Genomic DNA, 23,217 nt, shown 5'->3' with positions numbered 1-23,217 from the left:
CATAGCAATGAACCGCTCTCTCTCCCACTTTTCAACCTCATTGAACCGCTTTACACTCTAGTGTCCCACTCCCCATTTTATGTTTTTCTCCATTTGCTACCAAATAATGATTGTATAGGGTAGCCTGATATATACACAGTTACACACGCGCGCGCGAGAAGAGAGAGAGCGCTAAAAAGATGACCGGCAGCTGTAGGTGCGGAGGCCAGAGGAAGAACAAATACAAATAAGCACTACTACATAAAAGATTTGCAGGAGCGGGTGAAATGGCATTTTTAGAGACGCACGTCGCACCTGCCCCTGCAATAAGATGACAGGCAGCTGTAGGTGCGGAGGCCAGAGGAAGAACAAATACAAATAAGCACTACTGCATAAAAGATTTGCAGGAGCGGGTGAAATGGCATTTTTAGAGACGCACGTCGCACCTGCCTCTGCTTTTTGCTGCTAAAAATAGCAGTTTGCAGGGGCGGTTGCATTATCCGCCCCTAAAATGTATTTCAGGGGCGGTTTACCCGATCACCCGCCCCTAGTAATTAATTAAAAATAAAAAAAAGTTGTGCCGGCCGTCGGGCCAGCCGCCGCCGCGCGTCCAGGGCGGCACCGCGCCCCGGCCGCACCGCCTCCTCGATGCCGCCGCGCCTCATGCCGTCGCCTCCTTGACACCGACACCGTGCCCGAGCCCTGCCGTCCGTCGTGCCCGGGCCTCGTCGGCTGCCGGCCGCCGCACCCAGCAGATCCGGGGCCGCGCCCAGCAGATCCGGCGCCGCCCGTGTGCTGCCAGCCGCCGTGCCGAGCTGGACGGCGCCACCCAGGTGCCGGCGCGCCTCACGCCGCCGCCTCCCACCAGATCCGAGGGCCGTGCTCGAGGCCCGCCTGGGCCGCGCCGGCTGCAGGAGGCTCATGGCTAGCCCGCCGCGCTCGCCGTTCCCGAAGGCAGCTACGCCCACCAGCCGTTGTGCCAGGCGGCCGCCACGTCCGCCATCCGCTCCTGCCGGCCGCAGGAGGCCCGTGGACGGGCGTGGGTGCTCTGGATTCTGGAAGAAAGAGGAAGGAGGGAGAGTGAGAGAGGAAAAGGTTGCTGATGGGAAGAGATAAGATAGAAGAAGATAAGGCAGGAGAGGAGAGATAGAAAGAGAATATAAAATGTGGTCGCGCGCTCCCGCTGCACCAGCGAAATTTTTTAATCCTACTCGCTCCCTGCGTTCAAATTCTTTGGGGGCAGGTGAGGGGGTGACCCGCCACTACAAATGGTATTTTTAGTGGCGGATCACCCTCTCACCCGCCCCTAAAAATGGTCCATTTTTAGGAGCGGGTGAGAGGGCGACCCGCCCCTAAAAATGTATTTTTAAGAGCGGGTCGGTTGCTACAATAACTCCGCTCTATTTGTAGCAACGGGTTAAATTTTGATCCGCCTCTAAAAAAATTTGGGGTGTTCCTATAAATCGTTTTTTAGTAGTGAAGACTAGAGGATGATATGTGTGATTTCCAGCTATAAGAGCATCTCCAAAAGCTTAGCTATGCTGGTTTGGCTAGCTAAAAAAAGAAAAACCTTTGAAAATAGGATCCCACAAACTCTTTATCTGCCGCTCTTCTTTATCTAGCTCTCCATCCGGTTGCTCTTGCTAGGAAAAATTACTGAGCCATCGCCCTCACTTCCTCTCCTCCCGCGCCCTCCCCTTCTCTTCCCTCGGTGGTCCGGAAGTCGAGCGTTGCCCTTCTGGTGCCGGCGCGGCTCAGAGCGGAGGAGGTGCGGCGGGGCTGGAGCACTGCGGCGGCGCGGCTCCTGGAGCGAGGCGGCCCGACGCCCCGGGGCCGGAGCACGGCAGTGGCATGGCGCCCGAAGCAAGGCGGCTCGAGGTGGGCGGTGGTCTGCTGGTCCTCGAGACCGGCGGCCGGTGGCTGGCAGGAGGGTGGCCGCGGCGAACTAGGGAAATCTATTCATTGCTCGCGCGGCTGGCGCGTGGGCTATTCTAGATGCCTCTCCACCCACTGTCCATCTTCTTCCTCGAGCCAGGGGAGGGGGTGGCAGGCAAATAGGTATGGGCTTTCAGCTAACCCAAAAATTTTAAGTTGGGTTTTTTAGGTTTTTTGAAATTCGGGTTCTAGAAACTGATACAGGAGAAATATAGAAAAAAAAATAAAACCCGACAGTTCAGGTACCGATATTTCGGATTTGGGTAATCCAGATTTACCCGAGATAACAGGGGAAGAACACAGTTTTTTTATTAGCGATGAGAAATACAGTAAGAAAGCTTGAGTGTGCAAGGTCAATTCTTGTCGACAAAGCCAATGGTCAGACTGTTGGAATTTAGTAAGTGTGCTAGGTAGCTAGAGTGGTTAGCGGGCTGGGATGTGTGCGCTGGCCAAACTCTTGTGTTCGAGGAAAAGACGGCGGGCTGAAAACAGGCCCGACGAGGTTTGGTACTTTGCTGGGCCTGGGAGGTCCGAATGAACGAGATTTCTTTCCTCCAAACTTAAAAGCGATTTCATTTCAAGACGTCGTTAAATTAAAATCACAGAGTATCAAACGGTGAGGAAAATGAATAGTATAGTAGATGCATCCTCTCTTTCCTTTTGCAGTTTGAGCAACAACATCGTACCACTACCGAACTTGGGCTGTTTGCTGATTGTCACAAACACTTGGCAAAGACTTTTTGCACTCGGCGAAAGGTTTGCCAAATACAGCACTCGGCAAAAAGTACTCGGCAAAAAAAAATGATGGCGAAAATGATTTTGCCGAGTGCTCAAGTCACTCGGCAAAGATTTTACCGAGAGAAAAAAACACTCGGCAAAATAAAACTAAGCGACTGGCAAAAGCACCGTTGACGACGGTTTTGCCGAGTGCCAGACGAAAAGTCACTCGGCAAAGTCCCGATCTTCGCCGAGTGCCTCCTATCTGGCACTCGGCAAAGTCTCGATCTTCGTCGAGTGCCTGCCATCTGGCACTCGGCAAAGTCCTGATGTTTGCCAAGTGTAAGAGCCTTTACACTCGGCAAAGTCATACACTTTGCCGAATACCGTGATAAAGGCACTCGGTAAAGTAGTTTCCAAGTGTCCTGGGAATGGCCTCTTTGCCGAGTGCTATTGCAATTGCACTCGGCAAAGTGACAAAAATTTTTTGCCTGTTTTCTCTCGTTTATGATACCCACACATTCAAACATCAAATATAACACAATTTATACATTACAGATAGTTATTATAACATATATATATAGCACAAATATGATGCCGAAATCACAAATATCTCTAGGTATGTACGATAAGTCCACAAATACCACAAGTAGTACAAATATCACAAACACGACAAGTTCAACACCGATGGTACAATCCAACGTTTCCGGTCACATAATATCACAAGTCCAACAAGTTCAACACCGCTACAAATCCGACAAGTCGAAATACCCTCACCGGTCAGATCCCGATCTCAAGCTGGCCACTGTGCCGCCGGCGAGTGCTCATCCGGGGGCTCATTCGATGACGCACCCGATTAATTCTGCAAATAGGAGAAGATACAAGATTACATTTCCGGGTCAATATTTATTGTATGCGCATGCAAGCAAAAGAAAATCATACACACAGGTGTGTTTGCAAATCCCGGAGGAAGATAAGTGATCGGTGCAAAGGTCATCTGTGGCACCGTAGGCGGCGGTCGACAGTTTACAGACACGCCGAGACCTTGCATGTAGGCAAACATGGTCTGCATCCTCAACACCTGCTCCTCCCTCAGCTTCCGCTCCTGCTCCAGCCTCACCTCGATTTCCTCTCGCTTCCTCCTCTCTTCCTCCAACTGAGCCTCCATCTGGGACTACAAGATTTTAACGCCAATGTTACAGTGTGAAGCAAAGGTGCCTAAAAATCTAAGACCGACAATTGAAACAGAACTAACCTGGAATGTGCGTACGCTGGCCACTGAAGTCTCAAGCCGTGGGCGTATGGGTGGGGTCAAGTCGGTGGTCCTTGCCCGAATATTGTTTGCTATTTTTTATTTTTTCCAAACGTCCATGCACAGGCTTGCGGTCAAGTTTCGTGATCAAGATGTTTCAATTTTGAAGTCCTTTCCCGGATACGGCCTCAGTTTTGATTCAATTACATGAATATCAATTTTCCTTTCAATGATTTCGAAATTTCGACTCACTTCCAATTTATATTTAACTTCAACCAATTATTTGCCGCAAACAAAATAAAATGACGGAATGTAGTAAACCAATTGATAAACGTATCATATATCACCAGGGATTAACTTTTCAAATTTGAGGAGAGAACAAAAAAATTAGAATGCAAAAGGTTTTTAATTTTGCCTAGTGCTAGATGTATTACACTCGGCAAAACACGCATTGCCGAGTGCCAACAAAAAGCACTCGGCCAAGATTTAGCTTTGCCGAGTGCCTGAGGGCCAGCACTCGTCAAACAATAACGGCCATCACCCGTCGAACAACTTTGCCGAGTGCATGTTCTGCGGCACTCGGCAAAGGGATGGTATGTGTCGAGTGCCGAACTTTTGCCGAGTACCGGCACTCGGCAAAAAGGAACATGTTTGCCGAGTGCCTGGGGCGACACTCGGCAAGGAACTTGTTTGCCGAGTGCCCGTCGTTTAGCACTCGGCAAAGCGGCGAGCACTCGGCATATAGACCATTTTCGGTAGTGTACACTCCCAATGTCTTTTGCGTGGAATGTCTGTCTCACGAGTGTGTACTATGATGGATAAGATTAGTTCATGGGAAGAACACAAAAGAGGAACCATTTTTTTTTTTGCTTTGCTTTTGGGAAAGGGAAAGCACAGCCATTTCCAAAGGAGTACATGGCCTTGTGGGTATCCATGATCTACTCTGCTGCACAAGCTATGTACAAGAAAGAAGGTAAAATATATAACAATTTCAAAATAATAAAAGAATTTTGTAAGTTTCGCCGCTCTCCTGTCCTCTGCATTGTCCAAGCTATGGCTATACGACGCAAAATGGTCACGACACCAAAGAAACTCTCTTGGCTGCACGCGCTGTCCATGCATCGACGTCGCACACGCCGCCGGGCCCCACGACCGACCTTATGATCCGGCGGCGACGGCGGCGGTGCTAGCTGCCGCCGCCTTCCCCGCCGGCGGCGGCGGCGACGCTCGGCAGACCGGGCAGGTGGGCCGCCGGCGCAGCCACTGGTCGATGCACCCCCGGTGGAACGTGTGCTGGCAGTCGGGCAGCCGCCGGAGCTCGTCGCCGTCCGCGTAGTCCGCCAGGCACACCGCGCACCGCGCCGCGTCGGACCCGCCCGGTGCTCCCGCGGCTTCTTCCTCGTCCTTCTTCTCCGGCGACGTCGACGAGTACACCAGCGTCGGGTACCCGGACAGGACGGCCTCGTCGATCCCGGCCACGCCATGGCCGAGCTCCACGTCGCCCGCCGCGGCGCGCCGCTGCGACGGCGACGGCGCCTGCCGCCGCCGGGAGCACAGGAACGTGGCCGCCGAGATGACGGCCATCGCCGCCACCGATGCCAGGATCAGCACGTAGTCTTTGGCCATGGCGCCGCCGCCAACATGGACCCCGGCCGGCCGCGCGTGCTCTCCGTCTCCCTCACCACGTCGCCGCCGCCGCTTGCTCCCTCCGTCTCACTCTGTCTCGCCTTATACCCGTCTCCGTGCGCCAAGATTCGTGCCGCCACCTCCGCGACACGCCGGCTCCCAGCTGTCGATCAGGCTTTGAGATCCGCGTGCAGCACGACACGCGGCAGTGGTGATGAACGGGTTTATGTTAGTGTCAACACATGCTAATGACCGGGTTTACGTGGCTAATTAAAAATTAATCAACTATTCTCGCTAATCCCTTTCTTTTACCGCTGTTTTGTTCGTTGCTTCCCCGGGGAGCCATTCCCGAAACCACCTCCATCGCCACCGAAATTCTCCGGATTTTATACTCAGTTTCTACGGCCTCTTTTCGGGTTGTCGAATTCGCCTAGATTTTATCCGTGGTTTGAGGCATATTCGTGTCGAATTATGAATGGAACACGGCAGCGAAAAAGGTGGCTTCTTGGCCGAGATTATTACCATCATCATTATTATATGTAATGATGGAAGAACTTGGTGCTTAAGCTGTTAAGCAGGCGATTAAGGCGGCAAAGCGCACACTTAATTATGCAGGGAATGAGATCTCTGTAGCTTGATCTGACAGGAATGAACATTCTGCGTTTCCTCCTTTTTTTGAATCTAGATTCTTGAGAAATTAACAAATCGATCCTTGTAACCGTCAGCAAAGATAAAGTCCAACAGGTTAGGCACCTGGGTGACCATGGTTCAAACTCCGTCACCAGCAGACCATAGGTTTAGAATTCACTGAAAAAGTAGTTGTCGCACTTGCTTTTTTTTGAAACACGAAATGGTCATGGAAAACCGACCGAATTTCGTATGGTTCGAAAACATTTGTATCTAAAAGAAGGCCTACAACTTTTTTTAAAAAAAACATTGAAAATTTCTTTTTGGCGATACCATGACCTTGGAGCTGTGCTTTTGTGGACTATTCAATCCGAGGTACCATGTTGCTTGTGCAGATGGACATACACATAGCTGTTGCTTGTGCAGATGGGCGAAACCGTCCAAAAAATATTACAAATTGACGTGTATGAACGTGTGATGGACCCGGTATAATATACATACTACCTGAGGTTGCAGTGGCGAGAAGTTATCTGACTTTTTGTTTGACTGATCGCTGGACCGCACGAGCAAATCTCAAAATTTTATTGAAACTTTGCTTCGCTTTTCTGCTTTCTTGTTGGGAAAATGGACCCGGCCTTTTGTATTTCCTTGAGCGTGCATTGACAATGACCAGTTATTTGTTTCTTTTTGAAAAAGAATGGCGAGTTGTTGATGCAAGGTTGTAGTGTAAACAAGCTTGAATCAGTTGTTTATACCCTAGTGTGTTTGGCAGGTTCAGCTGATCTTTCTGATGCGAGGTGTTTGGACTTTGCAGTACGATGATCTCAGGTACAGCAGAAATCTGAAAGCTTCTGTAATCATTGTTGCCCAGGATTTTGTTTCAGTTGCTATCAGATGCAATCAGGAGAAATCCTGACTGGAATGATATTTTCCATGCTAGAAAGGACAGTATAGGACCATTCATCACAAGTCATCTGCAGAGGGCATACAGATTCAACCAAATCAATACATACTATACGAATGATTTTATTTGTGACATGCTGTTACTTTTGTCATGTTATAATGCAAATATCGTTCTTTCTGTTGCTATAATTTTGTAAGAAACTCGAAATTAGATATCAGTCGTTCAGCCAGACATCCTTGACCACCTGAAGCTTACTGATGGCATTGCTGACATGCATTCTTGCTCTCGAGGATATCTGGGAGCATTCCAAACCAAGTTGGAGGATCACCTCCATGCACTCTCTTTGCAGCTTTTCAGCATCGTTCTTGTCATAAGAAATAGTCCCTTGACTTAAATATTTGTTATTTCAGAAAATCAAAATCAAAATTACAAACTGGAGGTAACTTGTGATATTCCATAAGGTTTGCCCTTGCATGAAAGCTATCTGAAATGCTCATTTGTAGCTAGGCAGCTGATGCAACAACCTCTGAACATGGGCACTCCCTATGAAAACAAAAACTGGAGTACATTCTCGCAAAATGTAGGCAATCACTAGAGCAGTTGCATAAAGATCAGCTCTTGTTTTCAGCAGTTTCTGCTGAAGTAGAAGATGCAGTGGACGCTGTGAGGTCTCTGGCGCATTGTGATACATATGGCTTGAGCTGCAATCATTCGCATAAAGACATTTATTATAAACCATAATTGATAAGAACATGCAGGAAAAGATTGCGCAGCAGTTCATATTTGCCACATGAGATAATTCATGTGAATGTTGTCCATTTTCAGGTGGTTTCCTTCCTAGTACTGAACTCAACTTTGCTACAGTAATAAATCTCATAACACCAACCCACAACTTTGGAAATCTCTATTTTGTATGGATTGAGTTTGCGTTATCATTATTTTCTTTTCTTTGGTTTTACCTATTTTCAGAGATTCACATTTTTCCACCTACATTGGGCCATTGGTGATCCAAATTTGTCCAGTCAACTAAATTGTGGAGTGAAGATCATTATGATGCTTCATGTTCAAAACATGCTAGCAAAAACATGCGAGCTAAGTCTAAGTGTGAATCAAAAAGTATTATGCCAATTACCTTGAAATCAGTCAAGTCAGGGACTACAAATCTTGGCAATTTCTCATCAACTATCACATATCCACCTGCAAAAGTACGTAACCTTCTAAGATAGTTTACAAAAGAACTCAAGTAAAATTCTTTATTCATGCATCATGCAAATCAGAAAGGATCGAATGGAACTAAAAATTATGTGACTACATAAAACAATTGTAATATGAAAACGAATGAAGATGTTGACTTAATCAAGTAAAATCAACAATGTGTTTGAAAGGATAACTTACAGGATCTCTACAACTACAGTATAGTGGTTACAAACTATGGAAGATCTAGGTTCAATGAGCAGAGGCATTATCATCTATGAGTGAGACCATACATCACATATATCGATCTATAAATAAAGAGACAGGAGATAACCAACCAGGTGTTGATGGATGAAGAATGGACTAGAAAAACATGATTCAACTATAAAAAAATGAAAATATTTTGCTGATTCTCCCTTTTTTAATGCGTATCATCTCCAGTTCACTTAGCTCAAAACAGTACTAAGTTTCAGCTGACATTATTTTTTGTTTCAGCACAAGGCCTTATGTTCGTCAGGTACTAATTCAATTGCAAACATGTAGCATAATCTTGTGTGTCTAATCACAAGTTGAATTTGATGCTAAATTATTAGCTATCATTTTTATTGCCTTCTAGGCGTTTCCATTTGTGTTACATAGCATTGTTTTGTACAATATTAAAATGAACATGCAATGCGATATAAGATGTCCGCGATAGATGACCATAGAGCGCTAAAATCCAAGCCTGAAATTTAAGGGGGGAATGCATACAGTATGTGTTACACTCTAAAAAACATGTTCCCATAAGTATGGGTCTCTGCTTATCTTGCACCATTGCATATTAATTAATACATTATGTTACAACCGAGCATTATTGCTACTTGTCTTGTTTGCACATGATGGTCCTGGAGAAATTTCTTCATGTTTAATTTATCAGAAACAGAATTACTCAAACGGAGAAACAGTGTGAACAACCGCCACCATTTCAGTTTTCATCTAATTTTAATCTCTATGTGACGCTACACTGAAAGCATAGATCGTCATCCTGCGAATTCTCATTCCAATAGCTCAATGATCACTACCTTGTAAGCATGCGAAGCGGATTGACGAACTGCAGTAAAACGCAGACCAAACGACCTAGAATGCTAGAACAGCTGGAGCGGCAGTGAATGTTAATGCTACCTTTGCGGGTGTGGAACCCGGTGGGCTTGCAGTTCTTGCCCTTGTAGTAGTCCCGCGGCGCCCGCTTGGAGGAGAGGATGTCGAGCGAGGACAGCCGCTTCCGCCGCATCGCCCGCCCGAGCGAGCCCAGCATCAACCCCAGCGGCATCCTCAAACACCGCCTCTAGCGAACAAACCCACCGCCGTCCCCGCAGCTTCCTGGCGGCAGCTGAGGGGCGAAAATTCAGCGCGACGCAGAGGAGATCAGCGAGGGCGGCGCGAGGACGAGGGGGAGGGGGCCGTACCGGATCAGCGAAGAGGGGAGGAGGCGGCGGCAGCGACGGCGGCGGTGCTGTGAGGTAGGGTTTGCCGGAATGTCATCGCGACGGACCAGCCCGCGAGGCCCAACGCAGCCCACCACTGGGAGAACCGGATAAGAGCCCACGTACTCTTTTTTTTTTAACCACTGGGTACTGTGAAGTTGTACACTTGTACTAATTTTTTTCACTTTTGTCTAGACTAGTAGGGTGCACGTGCGTACCGCACGTGTTCGAAGAACGATATTGCAAAAAAAATAACTACACTAAATTTTAGTTGAAATAAGAATTTTTAAGAAACATAAGATTCGAAATATCAAAAAATATATAGTGGTGAAAATAGAAAAAAATAGAAATATCAAAAAAGTATATAATCATAAAAAGGTAAATGGTATCATGCATATTGATTGTGGTTTCTTTCTGGAAATAGCTAGAAAGTCTTAATTGAGGGACACAGAAGATATATTACAGAAGTCCTCTGAATAAGCTATTAGGATGGATGTCATCTAGACACAGATTCAAGAGAGTAGGAGGTAGAGTTGGAATGAGTTATATGATCTATCCTTTTGACCACAACCATAATTCAACGCTTTTTTCCATTCTCTCATAATACATAACACAAAAAGTTATAGAATTGCTTGTAAAACAGTATCACTATTAGTATTAACTTACTCATAGGTATTGTCAACAACAAGCCATGCACCAGCATTTTTGCAAAGATCTGACTCTGGAATGACAATGCAACGCTAGGAAATACTTGATGGTTATTACTAACACAAGTGTTTGTGGAGAGAGATGACCTCAAGCATAGGCCTGGGAATACAAGCTCAAGAGGGATTCCCTGGATTCAAACAGTAACAAGTTTAGGGATAGGGCCATTTTCCTTTAGAACCTTCTCCAACCAATCTGCATTTTTTGTCATAATGGTAATGTGAGCTTCCAAACTTAAATATTATCACTTATTGCCAATACATAATTTCCTATACTAAATGCATTGGTATGCAAAAGCATATTCCTTTCATCAGCTAAAACATAACACAGACTTACAAGAGCCAAACGCAAGGAAGGAAAGGAGAAAAAAGGAATGCTTGATTTGGGGCGGGATTGATATAGCGTGGGAAAAAGGAAAGTCGTCTGGGCGCTGGAGAGAAAGCAGTGGACGATGCAAGGAAAGAGAAACGTAAGGAAGGAAAGGAGAAAAAAAAAGAATGCGTGATTTGGGGGCGGGATTGATAGTGTGGGTACATGTGCGGGTATGAATTTTTCGAGGTGAAAAAAGTAGTGCCAGAAGTATTTTGCTGCATACAGTTTTTTCTTGTTCTAGAAAACTTTCTCCCACCCTAGACCTAACAAGTGGGGCCTTTGTGAGGGGTACATGGATGTTTTTTAGGTGGGAAGTGTTTTCAATTGTTTTGGTTCTTTATAGTGTAGATTTAAAAAATGAGTGCAATTTATATACATTATTTTTTTAATATTCACTCCAAGAATTTTCGGGAACCTAAATCAATATCTTTTGTAATGTTCGGTGTTTTAAACGCACTTTGAGTAAAACTTCATATGCTGCACCGGCGCACCCACAATCAACAATTTTTTAAAACTTGATTAAAAAAATTACGAAGCATAATTCAATAGTTTGGAAACAAAAATCAACAGTATATGGGTTAATTTTTGTAACGGTATATTTGCAAATTTTCCTTCAAAAAAATATTTGCAAATTGAATAATACTTTTGAAATTGTTGGAATAGTGTATTCAATTTCTAGAATTTTTCCGGGAGAAATGATAGATTTTGGTTCTCACTTGCGCAGCTGTGCTTTTTGGACTATTTAAGCGCACGGTCTGTTGCTTCTTGCTTGCTCAAATGGATATGTCTGAACATTGGAAAAGCCGTCCGAATATGATTACATATGAATTTTTTCTGTATCACGTCTTATCATGATCTTGCAAATGTTCTTGACTTCTTGTAATGTATTGTTTCTCGATGCAATAAAGTTAAGGTAACCTGAACTGGCTGTCCTAGTTTCTTTCAGGGGGAAAAAAAAAGGACAACTAGAGGGCTTGTCATGGTATCATAAGCTTTGCAAGGTGACTCGAGAGCTAATGGCCCGTTGTTCTTCAGAATTTTTGCTCTAGAATATCAAAGGCAGATTGGTGTCTTAACAATCAGAAGACATTTTGCGGTTGGAGTGACTGGATGGGAGAAATGTTATCTGCCATACACAATAGAAAGAACAGCACACAAACACTCATCATATACAATTTCTCACAACAATAGATCTGATGGGAAATTCAACCAAACCAACATATACACAAAAAAGCAAAAAGAAAAAAGAAAAAGAAAAGAAACCTTGATCCATAACAACTACTTTTCATCATGTTATACTGTATACCCGTGACCCGTCAGTCTCATCAGTAGTTCATAGCAAGACATCCTTTACCGTCTCAAGTTCTCTGACAGTGTTCCTGATATGCATTCTAGCTCTTGATGACTCCTGGGAGCATTGCAAACCAACTCGAAAGATCGTTACCTTCTCAGCATCAATTTCGTTGCAAGAAAATGCCCCCTTTGCTCAAACATCCGTTGTCCAGAGGCAGTAGGGTTGGGTCAACTATCTCCATTATCTTGTCAGGATAGCATGCTGCAACATAACTTTGGAGAGAATTTGGCCTCCCTGGAATGAACCATCGTGGCTCATCTAAATCGATCTTAACTCAAAGTCTCAAATGAATACCGTCACCGTCCAAACCAGCAGCCTGCTAGTCCGTTTACTGACGGCAAAAACATGGGCTTCTCATGATCACTGCAGTGCGCATTGCCGCTCAAACCATACACCAAATCGCCATTGCAACCCTTAGATCCAACGCCCCCGCTCCTCCTTGATCATCCATGGGTAGCAGAATTGATTTGCCACATAAACTTTTATCAGAACTTCACGAACTTTCCTCCCGTTTGCCGCAAAGAGAGAGCGTAATGGTGTTGCACATGAGCTCACGCAGTTGGCAATGTGAACGAGGCATACAGCAGTATGGCTTTTCGTGGCCCTGTGTGTGTAGAACAAATTGTTGCTCGGGAATGTACATGTACTATAATTGATTGATCTCAAGGCCCGATCCAAAGATCGGGCCGAACCCCTTGATGTGCCCTGATCGGGGGCGTCCAGTCCGTTATGACTGGTGGGCTCCCGTCGCCAGTGCTATATAATAACAGGAGGGGGGCTGGGGCACGGTACCCTAAGTTCACCGCCGCCACTTCCGCCTCCGACATCCCGATCCGATCTCGGGAACGTTTGGCCGACGGGAAGGCTGCGTCCACCACGACGACCCCATCCGCAGCCCCCGTCCCCGGACAGTGCCGGTGGAGGCCCGAGGGCTATCGCTTCCCACGCCGACCTTCGCCGCCGCCGGACGACCTCTTCTCTGACTCGGAGTTCGTCGCCGCCATCATCGACATGACGACTCCGAGCTCAAGCGCTTCCATCCCGCCGTCTGCCGCCGCCGGATCTGGTCTAGACCTACCCCTCTCTCTCTCATTCTTGTACTAGAGATAGGAAAGAACATGACATCCACTTGATTTTGTATCATCAGAACATGTACCTGTGCCCGATCTGTGCACAGAGCACGATCCTTGTATGAAGTCAAGAATTTCAGAACCTAATAATGGCATCAGAGGCCGATCTAGTGCCTAGATCGGGTGTGTTTCGGGTAAACAAGCATCTGGAAGGAGATGATTTCGCTCGAATTGAGAAATCCGCGACAAGAATGCCAGATCAAGAAACCCTAACCCTAGACCACCACCTCCAGTTCGCTCGACGGCGGCGCGCTCCCACTCGGTTGAGCGCGCACGCCGGCGAGGGGACCGGCGGGGGCGCCGCCGCGCCGTTCCCTTCCTCCCGGCCGCCGCTCCGTGAGCGCCGCTTGGATCCGAAAAAGACGAGGGGGAGTGCAGAATGAGCTGGGGTTTCGGGGAGGGGGGGCTCCGACCGTTCGCCATTTTGATCAAGCGTAAATGGCGGACGGCCGTCGGATCAGATCCGACGGCGAGCGGCCACCGCCCACTACTGGGCCGGCTGGAGCCCAAGAGGGAGCTCGGCGGGGCCAGGCCGAAATCGCGGCCCAGGCCCAGGTTGCGGCCTGGGCACGCGGAGGGACGCCCGCGCGGCTGTGGGCCGCGGCTCGAAATCGGCTATAGGCTGAAAGAACAGTGAAGAAATTAGTATTTTTCTTTTATTTCCAGAAAGAATTTTGAATCAGTTTTGATGAATTTGAATAACTCTTTTATTTTACACCAACGTGTATTATTTAAAGAGCAGAAAATTACAGAAATATGCTTTTGAATATTTAGAATTTTCACATATTTCCGCTGCATAGAATTATTTTTGTTTCTATGTTAATTTGAACCAACGAGATAATTAATATAGAGGCATATAGAATTTGTTTTTCAGAATTTCTTGTACATTATGATATTATAATTTCTGACCAAAGTTGTTATTGCAATATTATAATTTTTGTCCAGAATATTTCATGCATTATTTCTTTTTCTGCCCAACGGTGATTTAGAATTAATGCACAAAATATTGTATGTTTGAATTTTGACCAAAGTTAAATTTAAACATGCAATTATTGTTATCGAGAATTTGTCCTCATTTTTCTGAATTTTACTTTCAGACTTTATGTCATATGTGAATGAAATTCCAGAACTACATGGCCAGAATTATGGGAAATTGCACCAGAAACTAGAAATTGCTTTGGCACTAGCTGAGATAGACTTGGCTGTCACAGTGCCAGCACCAAAAGAACCAGAAAAGCCCGTGCGGGCTCAAAATGAAGCAGACGATGCATGGACCATTCGTGAGAAGAACCATGATCGTGCTATGATGCAATATGATATTGATAAGACACGTTGGAACACTTCCAACCGCAAGTGCCTAATGATCATAAAGGGGTTTATTTTAGACAATATAAAAGAAGCAATTCCAGAATGTGCCACTGTTGCTGAGTATCTAGAAAGGGTGAAGAGTCAGTTCACTGGCTCTTCCAAGGCCTATGCTGCTAATTTGACAGAGCAGCTTGTGACCAAGAGATATACCGGCGGTGGCAATAGAGAACATATCCTAGAAATGAGCCACATTGCAAATAAGCTCAAGACAATGAACATGCCCCAGAAGCTTTCGTTGTTCAGTTGGTGTTCAAGTCCATTCCCAAGGACTTTGAGACTTTTAATGTCAACTACAATGCTCAAACTGAAGAATGGAACCTAGAAAAGCTTATTGCTATGTGTGTTCAGGAAGAAGACAGGTTCAAGCACTCCCATAGTGGCCAGCTTGTTTTCAATGTCCAGCATAAGAAGAAGAACATCCAAAATAATAAGAACTACCAGAACAAGAGGCCTTTCCCACCTGGCAAAAATCAGAGCGAGAGTGGTCACTCCAACGCAACTCAGCAGAAGGATTGGGCTAACTTCCCAGTTGATAAAGACCAGTGCCTGAAGTGCAAAGGGAGAGGGCACTACAAGAGGGACTACCCGAGTTCCTGAAAGAGTTGTTAAGAAAGGATGAGGACACCATTACTTTTGTAGATGAATCTCTGTATTTAAGTTATGATAAATCCACCTGGTGGATTGATTCTAGAGCAACTACTCATGTTGCTAATTCCTTACATGGATCAAGTATGAGGAGGACCTTGCCAAGAGGCGCAAGAAGAATTAAAGTTGCAAACGGAGTAGAAGCTGAAGTCGAAGCCATTGCAGATTTTTATTTAGAACTACATAGTGGCTTTGTACTTTATCTCAGAGATGTTCTTTATGTACCGTCTTTACAACGAAACTTAATAAGTGTGTCTAAATTAGATGATGACACTATTGCTTGTCATTTTTGTGATGGCAAGTGTGAGATACAAGTTAATTCAGAATGTGTTGGTCTTGCCTTCTGACAAGACAAATTATATTTGCTTTCATTATCTGAGAATGTGAATGCTGTATGTTCTAAGAATAAGAATGCCTCCTCATATGAGAATGTTACTAAGAAACGGAAACGAATTGATGCAATCTCGTCAAAATTATGGCACTGTCGTTTAGGCCATATTTCGAGGGGGAGAATCGAGCGCTTAGTTAAAGCATCAATTCTTCCGCCGTTAGAATTTTCAGAGTTAAAACAATGTATTGATTGCATTAAAGGAAAGTTTTCTAAGAAAATAAAGAAAGATGCTAAACGTAGTGCGGGAATTTTAGAAATAATCCACAAAGATATATGTGGATCTTTTCCTGTAACTGCTGTGGATGGCTATGATTCATTCATAACGTTCACAGATGATTATTCACATTATGGCTATATTTATCCAATTTAAAAATAATCGGAAGCGTTGGATAAATTCAAGATATTTAAAGCAGAAAGTAGAAAATCAACATGATTTAAAGATCAAGATAGTAAAATTTGACCGTGGAGGAGAGTACTACGGTCGACACACCCCCTATGGCCAAGTTCCACCACGACGACCCCATCCGCAGCCCCCATTCACGGACAGTGCCGTTGGAGGCCCGAGGGCTACCGCTTCCCACGCCGACCTTTGCCACCGCCGGACGACCTCTTTTCCGATTCGGAGTTCGTCGCCGCCATCATCGACATGACGACTCCAAGCTCAAGCGCTTCCGTCCCGTCGTCTGCCGCCGCCGGATCTGGTCTAGACCTACCTCTCTCTCTCTCTCATTCTTGTACTAGAGATAGGAAAGAACACAACATCCACTTGTCATTGTATCATCAGAACATGTACCCGTGCCTGATCTGTGCACAGAGCACGATCCTTGTATGAAGTCAAGAGTTTCAAAACCTAACAAGGGGCACTGTATAGGCCAAGGTTGTCCTGGAGAGGATGATCCATGCTCTTTGCTCTTTTGTATGATGGTTATTGAAAGAACTAGTCCTAGATGACTCTTTGTAGCATAGAAAATTGATCCATGCCAGATCAGTCGATCATGTCCCGGCGGAAAATTGGTGTTGGCAGCCAAAATTGGCAAAGTGCACTGTGTAATCTGAATCAAGTTAGATCTGATTTGTAGAGTCCGTTTGTAACTCGATTTGGAAGGGGTACGTCCTCCCCGGCCTATAAATATAAAGGTCATAGCTGATTGAGGTCCTTCTACCCAATCGAATCAATCAATCTACTATTTTCCATGTTTTCTCCAAACCCTAGCTTTTCCAACCTCGTGCTATTCTTTGCTCGTCTCGACAGCGTTCAAGCGCGTCTTGGGTGGCCTGCCGACTCCAAGACAAACATAGATCTTCAAACTCCGACGGGGTCCCTCCCGAGCTTGGGGTTTTAGGCTTCGCGGCGATTTTTTGCGTCCGACAGGTCTGGCCGGTTGGCGCGACCGGTCTGACCGGTCGCCGGGTTTCGTCGCCGGTGATCTGATCGTTGCGATCCGCGCGTTCTAGCGCTTGTGTGTTGACCAGAACTGCGTCAACATACTTTTTGGCGACTCCGCTGGGTACAGATCTACATCCATCGGTTTCAATGGCCGGTGAAAAGTCTGACCCCTCCAAGGTAGATTCCACGCCCATCGACATCAAGTATGAAGACATACCTGAGGAGAGCCGCAAGCAATTCGAGGCTGCTCTCCAGAAGGAGCAGGAGGAAGCCAAGAAGAGACTAATTGCATGCTTTGGGAAGACTCGGCAAGGCGTGTTCAAGAAGAATAAGTTTGTCATGCCCACATTCGCGCCGCCACCGCCGAACCCATCTACTATGGCTACGGCTACAGTTGCTGCTTCATCTGTTTTCACTCCAAGCGATGTAAGTTTTACATTCGATTCCATTAAGCAGTTTGCTGAGGGTTTTTTGAGTAGATTCGAACAGTCACAAAAACTTACACAAGATTTACTTATGGACTTGAGTCTACAAAATAAGGGTAACAAAACTATTAACGATTATTCTAATTTTACCCCTAATTCTAATTTTTTGGCCGCACCATCAGAGAATTATCAATATGGTATGCCACCGAATTTCTTTGCGGGACAGACACCACCGCTGGGCTCAGTTCGGCCGTCCAGGGCTGAACCGGTCAGATCGATCGCTCCGGTCAGACCGGTCAGACCAGTGCCATGGTGCTTAGTTTTGCATCACAGCCACAACTTGCGCCTCTTCCTACTTCGGCTGACTATAGCCTGGAGCAAGAATTGGCGGATTTTGTGCCGCCGTATACTACGAAGTCATATGGTGAACCCCCGTTTCCTCCACCATTGCCCAAAGATATTTGGGATGATTGGATTAAGGCCAATCCACAATATGCCTCACAAACGATGTCCACTACTGATCTTGTAACACATCGTTTTGGCCAAACATCTGTAGGCAACTATGAGGCCGATCTTGCTAGGATGAAGGAAGATCTGGCCGATATGTTTAAAGATAAACTTGGTTTTGTTACGGGTAAGAGTCGGCTGATAAACTTGGTTTTGTTACGGGTAAGAGTCGGCTATATCGTAGGCCGTATGTTGATACTTTCGATTTAATTCCTTATCCCGCTGGTTGGCGTGTTTCCGATTTTGTCAAGTTTAGCGGTGATGATAACCGGTCCACTTGGGAGCATATCAGCCAATATATCACTCAACTTGGGGAAGCTGGTTCTAGCAAGTCTTTGCGCGTTCGCATGTTTTCTTTATCTTTGACTGGAACAGCTTTTTCTTGGTTTTCATCGTTAGCCCCTAACTCGATTCGTTCTTGGGACGAATATAGCAGAAGTTTCACGATTTATAGTGGGGATAATGAAACTAAGTTGATGGATTTGACATCAGTTAGCCAGGGTAGAGATGAGTCTATCCATGAATACTTTAAAAGGTTTAAAGATATCAAAAACTGATGCTTTAATTTGTCACTTTCTGAAAAAGATTTGGTCGATTTGTCTCTTGCGGGTTTACGTTCTAGTTATAGAGAAAAGCTTGACGGTTTTAGTTTTTATTCTATAAATCAGTTTTAGGCAAGAGTTTTAGGCCAAGAAACAAAGTTTAAAAAAGAAAAAGATACTTACAAGTCCCATTGTTCAAACACACATATTGTTGAATATGATTCCGATTCATCGGACGATGAAGATAAGAAAGTATATGCTACTGAGTTTGTTTGGCCCGCCTCGGTCAAACCATCTACTTGCACATCTCTCAAGCCGACTCATAGGAATCGGCAAGAGGAGATGAAATTTACTTTTGATGTGTCCAAGTGCAATCGTATTTTTAATGAATTATTACGACTTGGGCATTTAAAGATTACTCATGTTATACCGCCGCTTGAGGAGCTAAAGCGGCGTGCTTATTGCAAATTTCATAATTCTTCATCTCATGCGACTAATGATTGTAATGTGTTTCGTCAACAGGTACAATTGGCCATAAATGAAGGAAGATTGGCCTTTCTGGAGATGAATATTGATAAAGCTCCATTCCCAGTCCACACCATTGATCTTAACAATGCAAAGGTGCTGATTCTGCCGAATCAAGCCGAGGAGCAAAGATTCTGCCGTTCCTAGTCCACACCATTGACTGTTGAAAACAAGATTCTGGCCAGGGAGGTGATTCAGGAGAAGACTCCTGATAAGAAGGAGAATCTGAGGATCATACTTAAGCCTCGCACGCTCGGGGGGCAAGGAGATTCTTCTTCAGGGGACCGGTCTGCTGCTCAGCCAAGACCGGTCAGACCGGTTTCTCCGACCGGTCAGACCAGTTCTGGCGGCCGGTCAGACCGCTCTGGTGGTCAGCCCCGGACATTCAAGTCTAAGCGTCCGAAAGTGGGTACGTGGAAGACTAATCAGCCAAATGTGTAGGGCAAGCTAGCAAATCAGAGCCTACCTTTGGCCAACTGTTGAACAAGTACTCAAAGGCCGTTCGAAATGATCGGCCCCTAAAAAAGATATTGTGGTCACCTCCGCACCAAAGCGCGCCTTCATCTCCAAGGGGAGAATCAAGCAAGCGTAGGGGTGATGTGGTTGCTTTGTTCCCTCCTCAACAAATGCAGCCGATGTATGCTACTATGCCATGGGCTCCACCGGCGTCAGATTCTCAGTTTCCCGCATGGGAGAATGAGGGATTTTGGATGCAATGCTATCCGATGCCGTATCCACCACATTTCCAGGGGGAGGGAAACTCTAGAGGACCTGTATTTGACAGGTTGAAGCAACCGGTTCACCACCGATTGGGACAACACCAATCTGGTCAGGGGCAGAACCCCGGACCGGTCAGACCAGTCTACCCCGACCGGTCAGGCCGGTCTCAGCAGAGGCCGGCCCAAGTTCGTCCAGTTCGCCAAGAATATCGTGTCAAAGAGAAGAGGGACGAACTCGAGCCAATGCAGGTAGATTCTGAAAAAGCTCCAGTTGCTGATGTTGTGCAAATCCAAGATGCACAAAAAGGACCAATGACCGTTGAGAAATTGGTTGATTCCTCTCAGAAGCTTGTGTTGGCCAATAATCATGAGGCCAGCAGCAGTAACCTGAAGGACCAAGACAAAGAGAAGTACTTTCAGCCTAGGTGGTGCCCACCGGGTTTGACACATACTCAGAAGAGGAGGTTGCAGCGTCTTCGCTGTCAAGAACAGAAGGAAAAGGAGGCGGAGAAGTTGAGGGATGAACAGTTCGAGAAGTAAAGACCAAGGATCCCTCAAGGCAAGGTGTGGCAAGTCAAGGCAGTTGACCAGCCCACAGGACCGGTCCGAACGCTCCAGCCGACCGGTCTGACCGGTGTCCCGGACCGGTCTGACCGCTCAGAGCAACCGGTCAGACTGGTCGACCCTGAGCCCGAGCAGAAAGCCGAAGAAAGTATTCCCACTTCGGCTCCTGGCACATCAGAGGTTCTAGCAGCTCCTTCTATAGCAGAGGACGAAGAGTTGGTGGATTATGAGGCTTTCTTCGGCTGAAGACTACTTGGTGATTCCGGAGGAGTCTGCTCATCTAGACTTTGTGCCCCGCGAAACTATATTTCAGAAGCCCAAGGATTCAGATAACCATTTGAAGGCTCTCTACATGAGGGGCATATCAACGGGAAGCCAGTTTCTCGTATGCTTGTGTACAGTGGGGCAATTGTGAACTTGATGCCTTATTCACTCTACAAGAAGCTCGGTGGGACGGACGAAGAATTGATCAAGACGAACATGATGGTCAGCGGCGTTGGGGGAGGTGATCCCATTGGTGCCAAGGGGGTTGCTTCAATGGAGTTGACCGTTGGAAGCGACGGTTGCAACGGTGTTCTTCATCTCCTAGGTGCAAGGTAACTTTAATCTCATACTTGGACGTGATTGGATTCATGCCAATCAATGTGTACCATCTTCTTTGCACCAATTTCTTATTCAGTGGATCGGCGATGAAGTTGAGGTTGTGCATGGTGATACCTCTTCTTTCATTGGAATCGCCGATTCCGAGCTCATTGGTGCGTATGATCACATCAAGTGTTTATCAGGCCTGGACTTGACCGATTACGACTTGATTAGTTGCACCAAAGAAGGTTTGGTGTCTGCAGTCCTAAAGACGATGGAGAATCGGCTACATTTACTCCTATGATGTAGCAGGTCAACAGTACAGAGCCGACCGGTCCGACCGCTACTTCTGACCGGTCAGACCGGCCGACCGGTCAGACTAGTGTGTCAGACCGGTCCAGCGCAGACTGGCTGCAGAAACGCATCGAGCACTATCGGGACAAGGCGAACGATATGTTTGAGGCCATTGAGGACTTCGGTGATTTTGATAAGTTAGGCCAAGATTTTACGTCGGCTGATCCTTTAGAAAAAATAGACATTGGAGATGGTTCTATTCCTAGGCCGACGTTGTAAATGCAAATTTATCGGATGATTGTAAAGCCGATTTAATAAAGTTGTTAAAAGAATATGTCGATTGTTTTGCATGGGAATACTCTGAGATGCCTGGTTTGAGTCGTGATTTGGTTGAGCATCGGCTGCCGATTAAGGCCGGTTTTAAACCTTATAAACAACCTTCTAGGCGTTTTAATCCTGTTATGTATGACCGAATAAAAGAAGAAATCAATCATTTATTAGATGCTGGATTTATTCGGTCTTGTCATTATGCGGAGTGGATCTGTAATATTGTGCCCATTGAAAAGAAGGATTCGGGCAAGATTAGAGTTTGCATTGATTTTAGAGATTTTAATAAAGCTACTCCTAAAGATGAATATCCTATGCCTATAGCCGATATGTTGATCAATGAGGCTTCTGGACATCGTGTTATCAGTTTTCTTGATGGTAATGCGGGTTACAATCAAATATTCATGGCCGAAGAAGATACGTTTAAAACGGCCTTTAGGTGTCCTGGTTTCGTTGGTTTATTTGAGTGGGTTGTTATGACTTTTGGATTAAAGAATGCTGGTGCTACTTATCAGAGGGCTATGAATTTGATCTTACATGATTTACTTGGCATTATATTGAAAGTCTATATTGATGATATTGTGATTAAATTGGCCAGCTTGAGTCATCATTTGGCTGATTTAAGACTTGCTCTTGAGAGGATGCGTCAGTATGGATTGAAGATGAACCCGCTCAAGTGTGCTTTTGGTGTATCGGCTGGGAAGTTTTTGTGCTTCATTATTCATGAGAAGGGCATAGAGATTGATCCAAAAAGAATTGAAACCATGAAGAAAGTGGAGGCTCCTGCTTGCAAGAAAGACTTGCAAAAGTTTCTGGGCAAAGTAAATTACTTGAAAAGATTTATATCTAATTTGTCCGGAAAGATAGATGCTTTTACTCCTATTCTTCGGTTGAAAGATGAAGCTGAATTTACTTGGGGAGCAAAACAGCAAGGGGCTTTTGAGAAGATCAAGAAATATTTGTCTTGACCACCGGTTCTCAAAGCACCTAAGAGAGGTACTCCTTTTAGGCTTTATGTGGCTGTAGAAGACAAAGTTATTGGTGTTGTTTTGACTCAAGAGACTGAAGGGAAGGAGTATATCATCACATATGTTGGCCGACGGATTATTGATGCGGAAACGAGTTATATATTTATTGAGAAATTGTGTTTATCATTATATTATGCTTGTACCAAGTCAAGAAATTATCTGTTATCAAGTACTTGCATAGTTACTTGTCAAGCCGATGTTATTAAGCATATGCTACAAAATCTGATTTTGAGTGGAAGAATCGGAAAGTGGGCTTATGCCGAGTTGCTGGTTCTGGACGAACCGGTCAGACCAGATGCTCCGACCGGTCTGACCGCCCAGACCGGTTTGACCGGTCAGACTGCTGAAAACAGCGAGTCGGACGCTACTTCCAATTTTAAAGGGAAGGCCGAGGTTGCTGATTGGAGGGTGCCTATTGTGACATATTTGAAGGACCCTGGTCATGGTGCAGAGAGGAATGTTCGGCGTTTGGCATTTAAATTTATTTTGATCGATGTGAGCTGTATCGTCGAACCGCCGAAGATGTAGTCCTCAAGTGCTTAGATTCTGATCAGGCATGTGTTTATATGGGAGAAGTTCATGAAGGCATCTGTGGTACACATCAATCGGTTCCTAAGATGAAGTGGTTGCTTAGGAGAGCCGGTTTCTATTGGCC

The 23,217-nt window shown here is 45.7% G+C and overlaps 2 protein-coding genes across 3 annotated transcripts; both read right to left on the bottom strand.

The window, feature by feature from the left end:
* Positions 1-4,743: 4,743 nt before the first annotated feature.
* On the bottom strand, positions 4,744-5,549 carry LOC120664290 (RING-H2 finger protein ATL70-like). Its single transcript, XM_039943443.1, has one exon. It carries the CDS (start codon positions 5,507-5,509, stop codon positions 5,042-5,044), a length of 468 nt encoding a protein of 155 aa, XP_039799377.1. The 5' UTR covers positions 5,510-5,549; the 3' UTR covers positions 4,744-5,041.
* A 1,639-nt stretch (positions 5,550-7,188) lies between these two features.
* Positions 7,189-9,818, bottom strand: LOC120666982 (39S ribosomal protein L41-A, mitochondrial-like). Of its 2 annotated transcripts, none has more exons than XM_039946985.1 (4): positions 9,680-9,818; positions 9,396-9,593; positions 8,173-8,237; positions 7,189-7,741 (listed from the first exon to the last, which is right to left on the bottom strand). In XM_039946985.1, the coding sequence occupies exons 2-4, from the start codon at positions 9,541-9,543 to the stop codon at positions 7,652-7,654; spliced, it is 303 nt and encodes a 100-aa protein (XP_039802919.1). In that variant the 5' UTR covers positions 9,544-9,593; positions 9,680-9,818; the 3' UTR covers positions 7,189-7,651. The 2 variants fall into 2 exon arrangements, with proteins under 2 accessions (XP_039802919.1, XP_039802917.1); XM_039946983.1 differs by having other exon boundaries at positions 9,396-9,603; positions 9,680-9,816.
* Positions 9,819-23,217: the final 13,399 nt, after the last annotated feature.

The sequence above is a fragment of the Panicum virgatum genome, chromosome 3N (assembly GCF_016808335.1).
Source record: "Panicum virgatum strain AP13 chromosome 3N, P.virgatum_v5, whole genome shotgun sequence".
NCBI lineage: Eukaryota > Viridiplantae > Streptophyta > Magnoliopsida > Poales > Poaceae > Panicum > Panicum virgatum.
Note: the sequence above shows the minus strand (reverse complement) of the source record. Positions and strands in the feature narration are given on the sequence as shown.